The sequence below is a fragment of the Elgaria multicarinata genome, chromosome 6 (genome assembly GCF_023053635.1).
Source record: "Elgaria multicarinata webbii isolate HBS135686 ecotype San Diego chromosome 6, rElgMul1.1.pri, whole genome shotgun sequence".
Lineage (NCBI taxonomy): Eukaryota > Metazoa > Chordata > Lepidosauria > Squamata > Anguidae > Elgaria > Elgaria multicarinata.
Genome location: NC_086176.1, coordinates 26,959,211 through 26,978,155, shown reverse-complemented (window position 1 = coordinate 26,978,155; position 18,945 = coordinate 26,959,211). Strand labels below are relative to the sequence as shown.

Sequence of the window (18,945 nt, the reverse complement as noted above, 5' to 3'; positions counted from 1 at the left end):
ACAAATTGAAAAAAACACACCACAAAGATAAACTGAAGCAATTTATAGGATATCCGCAATGTACAAACTAGTTCAGGACAGGCTTAACACTGTCTGATCAGCTAAACTTGTTTGCAAAGTGCACTATGATTAGTAAAAACACCAGAGTACATATTATAACAACTACAGCCAGCTTCAGATCTGAAAGGGAAGGGGAAATGCTTACGTGAGAGGAGCACAACATGAATTCTCCTAGCGCTCTTAATTGCTTAACAGCTAGATTGGGAAGCATTACATCTGAATTGCAACATGGAGGAAATAAGGTCACATGTCCTATAAACATTGACTGACCCAGACATTATTCAACAGAAATTTTCAGTTCCATTTCAAGAATTGCCAATAAATGGCTCATTTAGATCTACTTGACTGCAGACACAGGGAGGAAGCTATGTATGCAGGAGTCTCAAGTCATCACCACAGGCTCAATGGTCAAGTGGAAGGTAATACTTGTGAACCTGTTTAGGCCTCAGCAAGAATAGAGATGTAATGGCCTGGAAATAAATTGGTGTGTGTGTCCACTATTTTCCAAGGTCTGTTTTTGCTTTTTTCTGAAAAATTTGAAAGCTCTGGATTATGCAATATTTTCTTTTAGAATTTAAGACAAAGTATTTCTACATTGTAATCCAGCTTTTACTCACCCCAAAATATTTTCTAAAAACTATATAAGAACACTTTTATATAAAGACTAGAGATGTAAAATGTCTGGAAATAATGACGCCATGGTAAAAAATGATTTCTTAATTCTCTGTAAAATTCTCAGTGTAGTTATTTCTTTTTCCTTATTAAAATTATTGATCTAAAGTATATTTTACTGTTAGACATTTATGTTCAGTTTCCCAACATTTCAGTTCAGTCACCATTGTGCACTCCTGACAGTAAATGTGCATTCTTGACAATTTGGATTTTCTTCTAGAGTCCTGTACTTCTAAAGCTATAGCTGTCATTTCATGTAGTTCTAATCTATTCAGACAATACATTACAAATTTACTATTTTTTAAAAAAAAAATATGAGCAACCTAAGTTATACATACAATAACTTTAGGAACAGAAAGTCCGATTTATGTTTCAAAAGCATCCCTCCCCAACCTGGTGCCCTCTAGATGTTTTGGACTACAGTGCCAGACATTCCTGACCATCAGCCATGCAGCCTGAGGCTGATGGGAGCTGAAATCCAAAATATCTGGAGGGCACCAGGTTGGGGAAGGTTGTCTTAGAGCAACAAAGTGACTTTGGATCTCTAAAGAGTGCTAAAAAAAAATTAAGTGTTGATTATTTTTCAATTTTTAAAAAATTTCTAGGTTTTTCCTGGAAAAAAACAACCCAGAAAAAATCCAGTTTCCCCCCCCAAATTTCCAGAAATTTTACTTTCTAATTAACAGTGGGCAGCTGCCACCCCTGGGCAAGATCTGGTCCATTCACTGTAGTTCCCTGAGCGGGGGAGAAGTGTTGTCAACCTGGCAAGACGTTTCATTACTATCCTGAGAAGAATTAGGTTTTCCACTTTGAGGCATTAAAAATTGTTTCTATAACAATTTTTGAAATTTTAATTGTGATAAATCAAGATATGGAAATGGAAGTGGGTGCTCTCAACTTAAGAACAGCACTTAAATTTGAAAAGCCTCAGCCCAGCCCAGCCCAGGTTATACAATTTTGGGTTGTCACTGTGTGACAACTCACCCAATAGGTCAGTCATGGGAAGGGCAGGGAAGCAGAGCAGCAAATGAAATTGCCTTGATAGTTATGGGGTTGCAAACTTTTCTTCATCGTATGAAATATGATTTCTCCCCAGTGTTTTTTGAGGGATATAAAAAGAAGAAAAGATGTAAACACAGCAAAAATACAAGAACGTTCTTAAGAGTGAGCTGTTCATAGCTGTTTGCAGCATCTTCAGTGCCATTTAGAAAACAATAATCCACCTTCTTCTAGAAACAATAACTTCACATAACTAGACACATAACTCTACGGCCCATGTGTCCAAGACCTCTTATCACAGGTTTCAGTCCTAGCATAATAAATCATCTTTGATTCCATATATGACCTTAAGAGTTAACCCAATGTTGTTCTCATAACTTAAGAGTCTATCATGGGCTGTAAAAGCATCCACTGAATGTAGTCATATCTCAGGGAGAATCTTTAATATTTGGCAGGAATCTGCTTTTCCCATACATCAGAACATATCTTTTGACCATCAATGTTTGTAAAATCTATTTTAAACATTTAGAAGAACCTGCAATTTTAGAAGATACCCTAGAATCCAATGTTTTTCTCTCATATCTATCTGTGCTTGCAATACTACAAGTACTCTAATGCTGTGAAACATTACCATAATGCAACCTCCCACAACCATGTACTCTCCAGGTGTTTTCAACTACACTTGCCATAATCTCTGATCAGTAACTATGCTGGTTGGGGCTGATGGGAGTTACAATCCAAAACAGCTGGAGAACACTATGGTGCATAGTTTTAATTTCAGTTATGAACTACAGACTTAATAGAACTTCCTTAGTCTGACCTTTTCAGAATCATTACAAGCAGGATTATCTTCATACTCATATTTAGTAGGCATTGTTTGGAAATGAAAATATCTGTGGAACCTCTATAGCAAAGACATCATACTCATCATTAAAAATATTTCTAAAAATCATGGCTGCAAGCCCAGTTTAAAGCTCACTAATACTTGTGGGGGGAACTATCACAAATACTGTACGCTACAAGAAGCATCATAATACGCATCATGTCCACTCATATTGTCAACTTATATTATAAAAATATTTAAAATTAAATCAGTCAGTGATGCGTGTTTTTCAGAGAATTTTGAATTAGGCTAATTTGCATTGGGTTGTTTGTATCAGAAAATGCAATGCTAAATTTTGGGATGCACTACATAGTGATCTTATTTAGCATGTATATTTTACATGCATTTAGGTAAACCACAAAGTATTCCATGTAATTTGTTTGTCCCAATACACCCAAAGTATTTGCCCTGAAATATCTGAAGGGAAACGTTAAAGCAAACTTCATGTGATTTACATGTTATATCATGAAAACAAATTTATTAGAATACTTGTAAAAATGAAAAGGCAATGGCACACACTTCTCTTACATTGTTTAAATTTAAGAGAAGAAAATAGGTACTGAAAACTGTTGACACACTAATAAATTTTAGCAACTACTCATCTATTTAACAGAGTGTAATTCTCTTCCACTGAGGTTGCTGTGGCATCTTTCAGCTTATTAGTTTCATTTCACATCAAGACATATATGTATTTCAATGACATATATGCATTCTCTCACATACTTGATAGGGATAATCACATAGAAAGCATTAATTACAACTTTGAAACTGCCAAACTTGCCTCATATACGATTTGCATTTGCATGCAGCCATTGTTATGAAACAGAAAAATTTTCACAGAAAAATGAGGCACTGCAAAAATTTCCTGAAAATTTTCCACTACACATGACTGAAATCAGTATGGATTTTCAAGCACTTAAATGAATGTGCTAACATTTTAATTAGGTGATTAATCAACTAAAACTTTAATCAGTGAGGGGCAATTTTAAATATTATGGCTATAAGTTGGCACATTTATTTACTTTTAAGGCTACTTGCTTCTGGCATGTTACTATAATAGGAAATAAAAAAAATATTCAAGATTGTCTTTCCTCCTAACAACTTTTAGTAAATGTTATACTCTCAAAGCATATACGTTGAAGTTTCATTGACATGCAGGCATGATAATGAACTGGTTAAAAGGCAGATCAACTAAACATTCTTTAATGAGTTGACAGCCCTATTATTTAGGCATCGAAGTTGCTATATTTACATCCCTTTTTAAATAAAGCCATTTTTGTGTGTATTTGATATTATGTAACTTCTGGAATTCTATTACAAAATTCTTCAAATTGTATGTTATAAGGATTCTAGGGCAATTCAATTTTCTCTGATCACTCGAAAAACTGTTCCTTTGACCTATCAACAAGTAGAATAAGGTCAGCTTTATTATGGGAACATTCCCTTTACCTATTCAAGTGAATTAGAACTGTTGAATCCAAAGCCTACTTAAAAGAAATCCTAAGCACTGTATATTCACAGATTCTAGGCACTAACTACCACATCACTCACCCGGTTATTGTAAACAATAAAATTAAAGTCATTTATTCACCTTCAATTATTGTAACCAGTTGAACTCAACACAGAAAGCTTAGTTCAAACTTTTCATAGCAAGAAACCTGCTCCTTTGAACCAATTTCTGATACTCTTAAGGACAAATTGCAAATCCAATTCCTATGTACTGGCTCATTAGACACAAGGTGATTATAACAGAGCAGAAGATAGCAGAGCAGAATATAGTCGTAACGACTGGCATGATATTTTTAGCTGGAAATCTTGTGCAAATTTACTTGGGAATTCTAATGAACTCACTGGAATGTGTTTCCAACCTAACATGCATAGAATTGAACAACTGATAAGCTATTGGTGTTTTAATATTGTCATAATTCAAAATAAAATTTAGAAGCTGCCCACGCTCAAGCTGGTCTCTATTTTTTTTTTCCCACCTGGCTGTGTCTGAGGAGGCCAAATGGCAAAATCCAGCCCCATCAGTCAGCTGGGAACAACTGTCGTTTTGGCTCCTCCTCTCCCAGAACTGTCTTCTCAGTAGCCATTTCAGCTGGTCACTAAAAGATCAATTATGTTAACTTTTAAAGAATTGATAAATACATTCCTTTTTCCACCTTTCATATTTATTAGACTAAGTGTTTGCAGCAGGGACTGTCCTTTTAATCTTTAAACAGAGCTCAGAAAAATTTAGGCGCTTTATAAATCATGATAAATACTAATAATCGCTAAACAAGTTTTTTAATTTGATGAAGTAATTTGGAACAAGAGCTTTTAAAACATTTTAAGGGGGAACATTTCCCCCTGAGCTTACCTATGAAAAATATACCCACAGCTGAAAGGTGCTTTAAAGTGCTGCTTGGAGGACAGGGGGTTACAACAGCAAATTTTGAGGAGGGTTATAGAGTCACTGGATTGTAGCCTTTATATTGAGCTTAGAGGCAGACAACCTAGAGCCCCCCAGATAGTTTGGACTACAACTCCCATAAGGCCAGCCAGCATGTATTTTGGGAGCTGTAGTCCAAAACATCTGGAGGGCACCTGGTTGCCTACTCCTGATTTAGTTCATCCTCACATGATTCCTGAGGTCACTATAACTCCATGTTTATAATCAGAGAACTAAAGCTGAGAATCTTTTGCTTAAGAATTTCCCCCAAAATATTGGCTACGCAGAAATTCAAATTCAGGCCCAACACTAGTCAAGAGAACAGAATATATAAAGGCTTTATAGACTGAGAAAGTGTTAAAACCTACATTCTCCTAACACACACACACACACAAATATATAAAGGTGAAAAATGTGGTAACTGCCATGTAAGTCTACTCTGCACAATGAGTTTAATCTTCTCAATCATAATGAATACCACACCATGAGATAACTTCACTATTATCTCCATTTTAGATCTAGGTATCTAGACAAAATTGGTAGCACCAACTTCATACCTAAAAGACTACTTGAACTTTGCCTTCCATCTAAATTTATACCAAGTAGGATGTACAATATATTCTGATAGATGAAACACCCTCTCCCACCAGAAAGATCATCAGACACCTTTGGAACCCTGAGAACCTCAGCTTCCTTTGCTTCAAATATATTTTGTTTACAGAAGAAAACCCAAAATGCATAGAAGATAAGCAGCAAAATATAGGCCAATTATACTTTCTTCTTTATTTTTGCATTTCAGACTTTTGAAGAAGAAAACAGATACTTGGAACATTTGGGCTTCCAATACCAACTACTCAGCTTACAAGGAGAGGTGCCACATCACACAAGAATACTGGGGATTTTCTTGAAAATTATACACAATGTAGACGCTAAACATCACGTTACTGACGCATCTACCGTACATGCAAAATTAGCTACTGATGAACAGTTCTCTAAATTTCTGAAATGGCTTGCTGTGCTTAACTACCCATTGTGCAGTATAAAACATTACGTTTCTGTAGTATGGCTTTCAAGATAATGTATTAGTAAAATAAATTTCACATAGAATAAAAGTTAGATTAACCCAGTGATGTCATGTCACAATGCAGTATTCTGAATTTATCTTGAAGGAATGCTATATAGCAAAATCTGAAATTGCATATATATTAGACTCTAGAGTATACGCGTTTCAGGGTTTTGCTTTATAGCAACTTTGAGAAACATCTAAAGTTTAGAGCTCCATTTAGATTCAAATTACAGTACAATCCTAAATATGTGTCCTCAGAAGTAATTCCCATTGAATTCAATGGAGCACTTCCTCAAGTAAGTGGGATTTCCATAACTATGTGCATCATTCTTAGCATTCCAGGATAAAATAACATCTAAAATGTTAAACCAAGCCTAAAATTCACAACATTTCAAAAATAATGGAACTTAAAGTACATTTGAATTCATTCTAAAAGGAGTCAGTATAAGAAAATTTCAAGGGATTCTTCTGTGGCAACATAACATTAAAAAAGCATGTAAGAGCTATAGGCAAGCATTTTTATCAGTTCATTTAAGCATCTGAACAGCCAACAAGAAACACAGTGTCTAGTTTCACGGTGATGTGGGGCAAAAGTTCCAATTAATTAGTTAATGGACTTCATCAGTTCAAAGTCAAGAAGTAAGCTTCTCCAGTTGCTGCTTAAGTTCGTGCCATACAAGATACTTCTACAATTTTAGAAGTGGACAAGGCTGAACCTTTTAACTTAAGGTGGCGCTCCCTCCATTTCCTGGTTGTATTCCTCTGTAGGGGTTGGAAAGTCATAATGTGCTTAGACAACAACCCCCTCCCCCCTGTGGGTGTCTCCCATCCTCGAGGTCACCATTCCCCGGGCTCAAAGAGGAAACACGCCAGCGGCCTGTGCTTTTTCCCGTCCCTCCCAGAACCAGCTTGTTTAGTCTCATTTCCTTACCCCTCCCCATGCGCGCACATTAGTTTTCATCTCTCTACCAACAGCACCAATTAAAACATTACCACGTCCCCTAACAGCAACTGCAAAACCAAACTCAACAGCCACACCTGGCAAGTGCCCTTCGCAATAGGAAAGAAAGAAAGAGCTCAGTCCAAGCGTCCTCAACGTAGTCTTCCTGCTTCATTGTCGAAACCAAAGAGGAAGAGAAAATGGGGTGGAGAGAAAGAGAAATCTGTTGCTCTTTCGGATGTTTCTTTCTTTCTTTCTTTCTTTCTTTCCCTTCAGAAGGCACAAAGGCTAGCAAGGAAAAGAACCAGAAAGGGGGGGGGGAACCCCGACAATCCTGCAGCACGGCGTGACTTTCCTCTGAGCACAATCATAGGGAAGAAGTTTAAGGCTGGCTCTTAGCGTGGGCCAGCCATACCTGAGGGAAAAGTTAAGAGCTGGGCTTTTTTGCTCTCCTCCTCCCTCCCCTCCCCTCCCCCACCCCGTGAGGTTTGGGGGGAAAGGGAGGGGAGGGGAGGGGAAGGCAAGGCAACCTTGGTTTCTTCATCGCCTCTCACATGCCCAGAAAGCAGCTCCTACTACAAACTCTACATGACCTCTCTTTTCCACACTCCCCCAGAAAGGCTGTGGAGGGGGGGGGGGTGGAGAGAAAGGAGGGAAAGAAAACAGGATCCGCGAGGGGCGGTGGAGGAAGTCTACGAGAGGAGAGTGAGACTCCGAACAACATCCCTCCCAAACATCTCAGCTCCTTTCGCCCACCTCTCTTCCCCCATCCTTGCTGCCCCACCTACGTAATATCTGCCCCCCTCCCTCCCCAGACACACAAACCTACTCGACTTGCTGCGCCAATTTTGTGTTCCTGTTCGCCCCCCCTTCTCACAAAACACAGACACACTTCCCTTCTTATCAGCCCGCTGCCTTCATGGCCCCCCAACCGCACCCCGGATATTGTGTATATACAATGCAACCGAAGCCACTGGCCGAGCGCAGAACTGGCCCCGTGAGGTGGAAAGGCGGCGGCGGCCAGAAGAGTCCTTTCGCCCCCTCAACAGGCGGGTGGATGGAATCCGTCCGCCCTCAGCCGCCGGGGCGAGGAAGGTACTTACCCATCCATGGCACAGACAGGAGGAAGGAAGCGGCGAGGGACGGGACAGGGCGAGGGGGAAGGGACGGGAAAGGGAGCGGAGCAGCCGCCTCACAGAAGGAAAAACGAGAAAGGATGGGTGGAGGGGGCGGGGCTGCCGGCGGCGCGCATGCGCGACAGCTGTTCTGTGCCCGGTCTGCCTCCTCCTCCCCGCCCCCGGGCCAGGGCTTAGGGACACACCCAAGCGTCAGTTGGGGCGGGGAGCACGCAGGCAAGGGGCGCGTGCGCTTCTCACTGGCCTCTCTTTGAACGCGAGCATTGGAAGGCATGTGCGCGAGCACACATGCGCGCGCGCGCGTCTCCCCTGGAGAGGTCTGTGCACGCGGGCCTCGGCGGCAATAACAACAGGCAGCTGCTGCTGCGGGCGGTGTGTGTGTGTTGCCTTTCGGGAAGGGGAGGCGAGGCGAGTGGAGAGAGGAATTGGGGGCTTAAGTCGGCAGGCGCGGGCAGGGCTGATCTGATCACGGAGGATTCCAAAACATACAGGAAAATGTCATTCTGTCATTTCAGCTGCGTTTTAAAATTGTTCTCAAAAGTTTTCCAACTGCTTTGTCACATTTGTTTCCTTGTTGAGAATGTAAAAAACAACAAACCCCAAAACACCAGTTCCCCTTCTCTCAAGAGACTTGAAAAGAATGCAAAATATATAAAGTAATGAAGATAAGTTTTCTCTTGTAAAATGAATACTCTGAAATGCTTCAGTCTGCCACCGAACTATGCGGGATTCTAATCATGGGCATAGAAGAGAGAAAGCGGGGTGTATTACAATTGGTAGATTGTCTTGATCGAAATGCGTGAACTATTTTCAGATGCCCAAAGGATCAGGGTCAGACACTAGTAGAGCGTTAGGTATGTTAAATCCATTGTTTTCAATGGACTTAACAGTGCAACTCCCTTTACGGCTGCTTAGAAAAAAACAAACACCCATCCAGTTCAATGGGGCTTACTCTCAGGTGAGCGGATAACGAAATGCAGCTTAAGTTTACCTAGCAATGACCCCCACTGAAAACAATGGGATTTACTTCTGAATAGACATGTATAGGCAGGGCCGGTGCCAAAGTATTTTGTGCTCTAGGCAAGGCTATCTACTTGCACTACCACCCCAAAAGTGCCAACTTCGATTCAGCTGTTCAAGAAGAGTTTCTGAACTATATTTTCCTTATGTTTTTTCTTAAAACAGCTAATTTGTATAAAACTGTGACCCTTACAGGGCTGCACTATGCCTATCTCTGTATTGGATGCCTATCGGTTTTTCCAAGCAGCAGCTGGAGCTCCTGTGCAGGGGCTCCACATCCCAAATGGACTGGTCATAAAGATAAATTGAGAGGACCCTAAATTGCCAGAAGTATCCTCTCTATTTACACTAACTCTCCTCAACCCAACTCAATGGGAAAGCAATCTATTCTTCTGAATGCATTGGGAGATACTGGGGGATTGCATAACCATCTGGGCAGGGCCACACTAGTTTGAAGACAGAAATATATGCATGTTGCAAGAAATAAACATAATAAAGGCTCCAGGGAAATTTCTTTTTCCAACCTACCTCTTCTGAGGGCAAGTAGTTCTGCAGTTGTCTCTGGGTAAGGCGGAAAGACTGAATGATCCACTTACAACCAATTTAGTGATGTATTGGGGTAGGGGGATTTGCATCTCAGAATCCCTATTCTAAGTATGCCATGTTCCAATCAGGAAGTACATCCAACACAGCAATTCATACTGAGCACAGCAGATGAACTTCTAGCCTTCGCCAGGCAAAAAAAGAACTCTCATAGCATTAAAAAAATTGAATACTTATTTCCATTTTGGACTTTACCTTTGTTGGTTCAGCAAACCAACTTTTAGTGTAGCTGCTAATTAAATTTCCCTTGGTCAGAGGTGAGGTGGTTCTTGCTAGTCCTCGAGTTACAGAGCTGAAAGGAAATTGAAAGTTCATATTCAATTATTTTACTTGGACTTTCAGTTTTCTTTCCATCCTGTAACCTGAGAACAAAGGTAATCCACTCTATGGCCAAAAGGAAATCTAATCATCAACCTTTCCAGAGTTTGGGCCACAGAAACCACTGAGGTTGAGACCTGTGGATCAACAAAAGGGAAGCTTGCAGAGAGGGTAAAATATAGCAAAAGACCTGTCGCTTCTCCAGCAAGAGAACATTGCATATAACTCATCCTGCGTTATCCTCATCCTGAGCACATGCAGCAAAACCCCATGTATGTTTACTCAGAAGTCAGTCTAACTAAGTTCAACAGGACTTACTCCCAAGTAATTGCATAACATAGTTTGAGAAAGCTGCAAGGATGGGGGATTAGAAATCACATTAGGCCCAGAGACATTGACCCTGGATGGATCCTGCACACCCAACAGTTGCTGAGTGTTGTCACTGGCCATGCCATCTGAAAGAGCTTTCCATTTGATTTTAGTGGTGAGAGCCAATCCATATTCATGTTGCTTAGCTCCCCACCCCCACCCCACCCACTCCCGAGACCATAAGAATTGCCTTGCTGGATAAGTTCAAAGGTCCATCTAGTCCAGCATTCTATCCCCCATGTCCAGATAGATGTTCCTGGGAAGCTATAAAAAAAGCATGATGGCATTCCCTGTTTTTGTCCCCAGTAAATGGTAATCAGAAGTATATACACTACTGAAACAAGCAGACCTCTCTGATGCACAAGAGAAGCCTGAGAACAGCTGAGTGTGGCTTGATGTTATTGAGGCAAAAAAAAAAAAAGGTAAGGGAGATGAAACTCAAAGACTGTTTTGTTGTGTCTGTTTTAGTTGTCAAAGCTGCCAGTTCTGTTTGTTTTGATAACAGATGCCTAAGCTTTTATGAAAGGGCTTGAAGAACTGGGCCTTGAATATCCTGCAGTCTGTTAGTATGGAGTGGTTCCCCCATCAGATTGTACTCAGTATTACCAGGCACAAGCATTCTAAAAGGGTGAGTCAGGCTTTCTTTTCTTTGCTATCAGCTCTGTCTTGGGGCCAAAGTCTAGGGCCTGCAGTCCAAGCGCCCTCAGTAACCACATAGAGAGTAGCAGGTGATGGAGGCAGCTGTAAACAGGCCAGGTGTCAGCATCGGCGTCGGACCCACCGGAACTGACACTGCTCAAAACAGTATCCTTTCTTCTTATCTTTAAAAGCATTCCATAATCATGGGGCAGCCATCTGGACATGTCAATGTTTACAGATGCTCATTTTATTTTAAATATATACTACCCTTTTCTACATCAAATTTGTGGTTCTTCCGAATTAAATGTGTTTAGGGTTGGGGTAGCAGAAGCAAACGCCATTTTATCCTGCAGTAATGATGATGCTATGATTTATGATAGTTTAAAATATAAAACTGCACATGCTCAGAGTATTCTTTTATCACTGTAGTCAAAGAGTTTTTTTAATGTCTCCCCGCCCCTGCCCCCTGTAACATATCAGGTATGCAGAAGCAGTTGCAAAGTATAGCATTGTGATGGCGAGATGAGAAGAGAAATATCGGCTGTGTGCTTCACAGCTGAAGTCAAACACATGGCCTTCTAAAGGGGCCTCCCTGAAAGACCATAAAGATGAGACCAACAGCATTAGATTCCCATTGGAGGTTAGCCAGCTGCAGCTCCCCTGCTATTTTTCTCCAGTATTCAGAGGTATACTGCCTCTGAACAAGGAGGTTCTTATTTAGTTAGGATGGTTGCTAATTGTCAATTGGCTTCTCCTCCACAAATATGCCTAGACTATCAAGAAATACTTTTGTAAGCCGCCATGAGAGCCTTTTTTGGCTGAATGGCGGCATAAAAATACTTAAATAAATAAATAAATAAATAAAAATAATCCTTTTATTAAAGCTAACCATAATGGTCATCACCACATCTTAGGGCAGTGAATTCCCTAAATACGCATTGGATTAAGAAGTCCTTTGGTCCATCCTAAACATATTGCTATGCTACAATGCAAGGTTCTGTGTGGATTGACACACAGTTCAAATAATGTGAAAAAGGGGAAAGGTCCCTGGAGATGGGATCCTGTAAGGGTCAAGGGACGGAGCCTAGAAGCAAAGGATGGAGCCCTGTGCTTGCGGTAGAGCTTAGCTATAGGTTGGTGTATAGCTATTGCAAGGGCCTGCCACCAAGCAATATACATCTGTAAATGACAGCGGTCTAAAAATCCATAATCCAAACTCTAAATGTGCCACAAGCACAAATTAAGAACAAAAGCATGCCTAATTCTTCTTCCTGTGGGGAAGAAGAAGGACCGAGGGGACAGGAGCAGGCAGAAGTAACATCGGGGCCTGCTCCTGCTGTACTCTTCCCCCCTCCCACAGGGCAAACTGCCATCTTGGCCCTGTGGGGAAGAAGAAGGACCGAGGGGACAGGAGCAGGCAGAAGTAACATCGGGGCCTGCTCCTGCTGGACACTCTCTCTCTCTCTCTCTCTCTCTCTCTCTCTCTCTCTCTCTTTCTCTCTCCTCCCTCCCTCCCTCCTTGACTCCTTTTCCTTGTGTGTCATGTCTTTATTAGATTGTAAGCCTGAGGGCAGGGACTGTCTTTTTTTGCCAAGTGTAAGCCGCTCCGAGAGCCTTTTTTGGCTGAGGAGCGGGGTATAAGTATGATAAATAAATAAATAAATAAATAATTCAGGCTAATGATTTCACAGCCACAGATAACACATTATGACACAAGGACAGCGTCAAGAGTAGGCATGGTTGGGCATCTGTCAAGGACCTATATCCTAGCAGGGGCCCATTGAAAATAATGCCCTGAAATTCTTCCTGCTCTTCACCACTGCAACCTGCTTGTTCACCTGCTTCTCACTCTGGCCCAAACAACAGTGGTAAAGAGGAAGCAGTAGATGCCATTGCCTACTTGCTTACTGGCTCGTTCTCTTTAAAACAAGCAAGTTGTAGCAATAGTGAGAAAGAGAATGCGGTACAATAGCAGCTGGTGACAATGGCAGTTAGAAGGCAGACTCACTGATGTAGGGGGGGCATCGAGGGTGTCTTACTCGAGGGCCCTCTGGAGCTGGCACTGTTAAGGCACATATTAATATAGCAGTATATTATTCAGGAATTAAGCATTAGAAGACATTCTGGAAAACATCTGCCAACTTTACGGATGGAAAACACAGATGCTGAGTGCATGAGTCATCTCAAGGATAACTAATGAATCCATGGTGGGGAAGTCAAAACCCATACAAAGCAGATCACTCAAGGAAGTGAGCAAACTTAGCCAGAGATGGTAAAATCAAGTGAATCCATGGCAGAGAAATCCAAAGCCAGCAATATTTTATATAATTATTTAAACACTGAGTGTTAGAAAACAGGCCAAGGGCTGGAAAACTAACTTTTACTTTCAATGCCTGGCAAAGGTAAGCTAGGAGAGGGGAAACTGCCCAAGTCAGTCGTATTCATTGGCGTGCGCACAGGGGGTGCAGAGGGTTCAACTGAACCCCCTAATGTGCTGCCGCCGCCATGTTTGCCCCGAGAGGGAAAGGGAGAGTTTAAAGAAGATGAGGAAGGAAGGCGGGGTGCAGAAGAAGAAGATACTAATGGGGGAAATGGGGGGAAAGGAGGGGAGAGAATTGTGAAGGGAGTTGTCGTGTGGAAAGGACGAGGCGGAGAAAGAAGTATTAAAATGATGGGGGGAAGTGGACGATGGATAGGGCTGAGGAGGAGGAGGATGGAGAGGAGAAGGAGAGGGTGAGGGGGACGTGAATGGCGGTGGGGAAGGAAGGAGCAAAGGCTTCGAGGGCTTCCAAGGAGCCGGATCAGGCCCGGCGGGTTTTCCCTTCTCGCTCGCTGGGCTCCGGCGCCGCCTTCGCTCCTTCTCCCAGGCGGCCCGAGTCACCTCAGGCGCCGCCATCGCTTGGCCCCCATCGCTGCCGGTGACAGAATCCAGCTGGCCCGGGAAGGAGGGACTGAGGCGCAGGGTGAGGAGGAGGAGGAGGCCGACGAGGGAAGGCCAGCCCCGGCCTCTGACGCCGCCGCCGCCATTCGGCTCCGCCTCAAATCGAGAGCGCGGGAAGCCTCGAAGCCGGGAAAGGGAAGGAAAGGAGGAGCGAATGAGGCCTTGTCGTCGTCGAGCCGGTGAGATTCCAGGCAGCGGGGATGTCTGTGTGGCTGACGGTGGAGGGAGGCGAACGAGGTTGGGGGGCTTTACGTCCCCTCAGCGGCACTCTCCTCCTCAGGCCCGGCAGAGTCGGTGTGTGTGTGTGTGGATTTGTAATAAAGGCCGCCGCCCCCTCCTTGTAGTTTGGGGAATAAATGAGGCATTTTATCCCTCAGCCCGGCCTTCCCGACCCTGTCGCCTTCCTGGCTTGTTGGACTACAACCCCCATCACCCCAACCTGGCACCGTCAGGGCCACAGAGGTTGATGGGAGTTGGAGTCCAAAAAATCTGGAAGGCCACAAGTTGCCCACCCTGTATTTACAAGATTCTTGCCTTTTACTCTGGGGTAAGGAATGTAGGTTAATGTTACTCTCCTCCAGCTTTGTACCCGACACCACTGGTGCCGATTATAACTCCCATTTGGTGGATTTCTGTGAGGGTCATCTGCCAATGAAGAAAACATTAGCACAAGACAAAAAGGGAATATGGCATTGAAACAACCAGCCCAATAACAGCCCAGTTCATCATAACATAAAAAAAGTTATCAGCTTTTTCATATTTAAAAGTAATTGTGTTTATTGCATTAAAATCATCAAGACTAATAGTCCGTATTATATTAACTGATTTTCTATATAATGATATGGTAGTCTAAACTCTATTCTCAAAAATGAAAATGGCTTTTTGATTAATGTGTTGCTTTTGATTATATGTAACCCAGAAAGCTTTGGCTACTGGGCAAAGAGCAAGGAATCAAATATAAAGCCAAGACTACGAGCTTCCTTGACCGGAGTAAGCGTAACATCATTGACAGTAAGAGAGAATGAGAGATGAGGAGAAGGTTTAGGAGGAAAGACAAGCAATTCAGTCTTTGCCATATTAAGTTTCAAACGACGATGAAGCAACCAAGCTGAGATATCTGAAAGACATGCCGAGATACGATCGTGAACATCAGGAGAAAGATCTGGAGATGAAAGATATAATTGTGTATCATCAGCATACAGATGATATTGGAGGCCATGAGATTGAATAAGATTACCCAAGGGCAACATGTATAAAGAAGACAACAACGGACCAAGCACCGAGCCTTGCGGAACTCCTACTGAAAGGGGAAAAGAAGAAGACGAGCTGCCATTAGTCAACACGCTGAAAGAGTGACCCGCTAGATAGGAGGCAAACCAGTTATAGACAGAGCCACAAAATCCAAGGTCATGAAGGGAATCTAAAAGAAGATCATGATCAACCGTGTCAAAGGCTGCAGTTAGATCAAGGAGAATAAGAACGGAATAATGGCCTTTAGACTTGGCAGTAAGAAGATCATTGGTAATCTTAGTAAGGGCTGTTTCAGTGGAATGCAAAGGACGGAATCCATATTGAAAAGGATCCAGAGCAGAGTTACTAGAAAGAAAGTCAAGATAACGAGAGTAGACCACACGCTCCAGGATCTTTGAAACAAATGGCAACAAAGAGACAGGTTGGTAGTTAGACAGAGATAGCCTATCAAGAGTAGGTTTCTTGAGAATAGGAGAGACTGTAGCATGTTTAAAAGCAGAAGGAAATGAACCAGAGGACAGAGAAAAATTAATAATATGAAGCAAGGAAGGGAGGATAGCAGGGATAAGATTAATAAAGACGCGAGAAGGAATCGGATCACGAGAACAAGTGGAGGGCTTCGAAGAGCGCAGTATTGTAGACAGTTCATCAGCTGAGACCGAAGGAAACGCAGAGAAATTTGCAGGAGGAACTGGCAGATGAGGAACAGGAACTGGAAGAGGAGCAGAGCTGGCCAGATCAGAGCAAATAGTTTGGATTTTAGCATTGAAAAAAGAGGCAAAGTTATTAGCAGACAGAGAGGCAGGGAGAGATGGTGGATTAGGCTTCAGAAGAGAATTGAAGGATGCAAAGAGCTGCTGAGGATGCCTAGCATTTGACTGGATCAACGTTGAGTAATACTGCTGTTTGGCCAATGAAATGGCAGAAGAGAAAGAGGAGAGTACAAATTTGTAATGGACAAAGTCCGCCCAGTCCCTGGTCCTACGCCAAAGGCGTTCAGCTGCCCGGGAACAACAGCAAAGGTAGCGGAGGAAAGAGGTGAGCCACGGTTGGGGTTGAGAAGGGCGAACTATCCGAGTTGTAGATGGAGCAAGATTATCAAGAGTTGAAGATAAGGAGGAATTAAAGAAGGAGACAGCTGAGTCCAAGGAGACAGCCGAAAAGACAGAAGGAAGAGAGGAGGCTAGAGACTGAGAAAAAGCCTCATAATTGATAGATTGCAAGTCACGACAAGAGCGAGAAGCGGGACGTGAAGGAGGAGGATTATGAGTAATATTGAAAGAAACTAGGTGATGATCTGACAACGGAAAGTGAGCAGTAGAAAAGTCCAAAACAGAGCAATTCCGAGTGAGAACAGATCTACACTCCCCCAAGTTCTCCAAATCTTGCCAGCCAGCCCTCTCTTATGCTAGGCTCGCAGCCACCCCTCGTCCTCATTATATTCACCCCAGAAGTCTCTCTCCTGAACCTCATTCCAAATTCTTTGCTCAGCAGCACACAGGACAATCTTTTAAAATCATTATTAGGGCATTTTATGTATGGTGTATTCTATGTATGGTGCTGGAATTTAAGATGACACTCGTTGTTAATGTGATAGAATCTGTTTTAAATGTGAATCTGTTTTAGTAAGTTTGGATTAGGTCATTATCTGATTAAATTTAAAGATGGTGAAAATTGACTGTATCTTTATATATGCCTGGTTATCACTACAGCAAAAAAATAGTATTCAGAGTCTCCATTTTAAAATGTGTATTTTTAAAGTACAGATTACTTGTTAATTAAAAAAATACAGTTTACTTCAGTTTTCATTTATTTTGTTTGTTTGATGAATGAAAAAAAGTCCTTTATTACTGTATATTTAATCAATGTTTACCTTAAAAAAAATCCCTGGCTGAACCCCCTAATGAAATGTGCTGCGCACGCCTATGGTCGTATTCTGGCTGGTTGGGAACCTATATCTAATACTAGGCCATGAGTTTCCTAGTGCAAGCTCCAGAATTGCTGGTAGATAGGATCAGAGAATGGGATGGATTATGACATGCACAAATTCTGAAAAGAATGTGTCGATCTGCATTTGTATTCCTTCATCTAAAAGCCTTGTGGTTACTGATGAGCCCTCCGTTAAACTTAACTGCTGGGCCAGACATAAATTTAGAAATCATTGGGATTATTTTGTTCTTTCCCCTCGGGAGGGCCCCTTCTCTCAAAAACTGGGCTTTTGAATCAGCACAAGAGAAAAAGAAATGTAATTCAGTTCTGTATCCTTAAAAATATCTCCCTTAGAGGTTTAGCAAAGTAAAGACCCCACATTTTTATGGCAGGCCACAGATGTTTCTTATTAGAAGCTAAATTTAAAGTCTGACTTAAAATACTATGGAGGATATTTCTATATTTGGAATATAAAAAGAAGTAGGACAGTTATATTGTAGTCTACACTGCCTTGCTAGGAAACCAGATTGACTTCTATTTCCTTTTGCCAGAACCTATAGGTTGCATAGGATTTACAAGACAACCCTATGCACATCTACTCAGAGGTCACATCCTATATATAAGATTTTATTTTTAGAAATTTGTAGGATTGGGCTGCAATCCTATATCCACTTATCTGGGAGTAAGCCCCATTGAAATCAATGGGACTTTACTTCTGAGTTGACATGGATAAGCTTAGACCTTATATGTTGACACAGGTAGGAAATAATCAAAGGGAAGAAAGGCTAGAGAAAAACCATTCTGAGATAAAGTAGGTTGGCAGAAATCCCTTATTTGCATTAATATTTCAGAACACTAAAGTGCTATCAGACTCCTTAAACTGTGTTCTAATGAGTTTCATAATTTGGACATTTTATTTTGCAAACGCCCTATAAAAAACATAAACATGGAGGGAAAGTGAGACTTGAGAGTCTTTAAAGCATTGCAAGACACCTAAAATTCTATCAAATTTATTATGACAAGCTTTCATGCACTTGAGTCCAAATGTTATCCTAAGTTGGCAAGCATGTGTGCATGTGGCATATATTAGGATCTTTATCCAAAGTTGGCAAGTAGATGGAAAAAACCGTGAGCATAAGTTCAGGGGGAAATGACGTACAGACTATTAAAATTAAGTTAAAGATTAAATGTATACAAAATACTTACAATGACCATTCCCAAAACAATACTGATGATAACACAAACAGCCTGGAAAGCTAATTAATACCTGTAGTGGAATAAACATGAGTTATCTTGATTCAGGTACAGGCAAAAGAAATTAATTTCTTCATAAGTTGTAATTCAGCACTTTCATACTGGAGCTTTTCTTTGAAGTCCCTGTGTTCAAGAACAACTGCTTTAAAGTCAATTACTCAGTGTCCTGGGAGTTTGAAATGTTCCTCGTTTCTCTTTATTGTCGTTTCTGAGGTCAGCTGCAAAATCTTGTATATTATCCTTCCTGGTGCCTGGTGCCCTCTAGACATCTTGGATTGCAAATCCCAGCACTCTCAGCTAATGCTGAGAATGAGGCTGTACAAGATATATGGAGGGTACCAGGTGAAGGAAGACTGCGGTTTATAGTAGAACAGTACTTTTCAAACTGTGGGTTGGTGACTATTAGTGGGTCTCAGTCCACTTTCAGGCAGGCC

At 41.8% G+C, this 18,945-nt stretch overlaps 1 protein-coding gene across 4 annotated transcripts in view; it reads right to left on the bottom strand.

Moving 5' to 3' along the window:
* PTBP3 (polypyrimidine tract binding protein 3) overlaps positions 1-8,246 on the bottom strand; it is a 50,655-nt gene extending 42,409 nt beyond the window's left edge. For 2 of the 4 annotated variants that reach the window (XM_063129174.1, XM_063129176.1), the window contains exon 1: positions 8,155-8,198. Coding sequence is in view for 1 of the 4 variants with exons in the window: in XM_063129175.1 (XP_062985245.1) it covers positions 8,155-8,162 (8 nt within the window). In the remaining 3 variants the exon portion in view is untranslated. Of the gene's footprint in view, positions 1-8,154 lie in introns of all 4 variants that reach the window. The other 2 variants (XM_063129177.1, XM_063129175.1) reach the window with 2 other exon arrangements.
* Between the last annotated feature and the right edge of the window lie 10,699 nt (positions 8,247-18,945).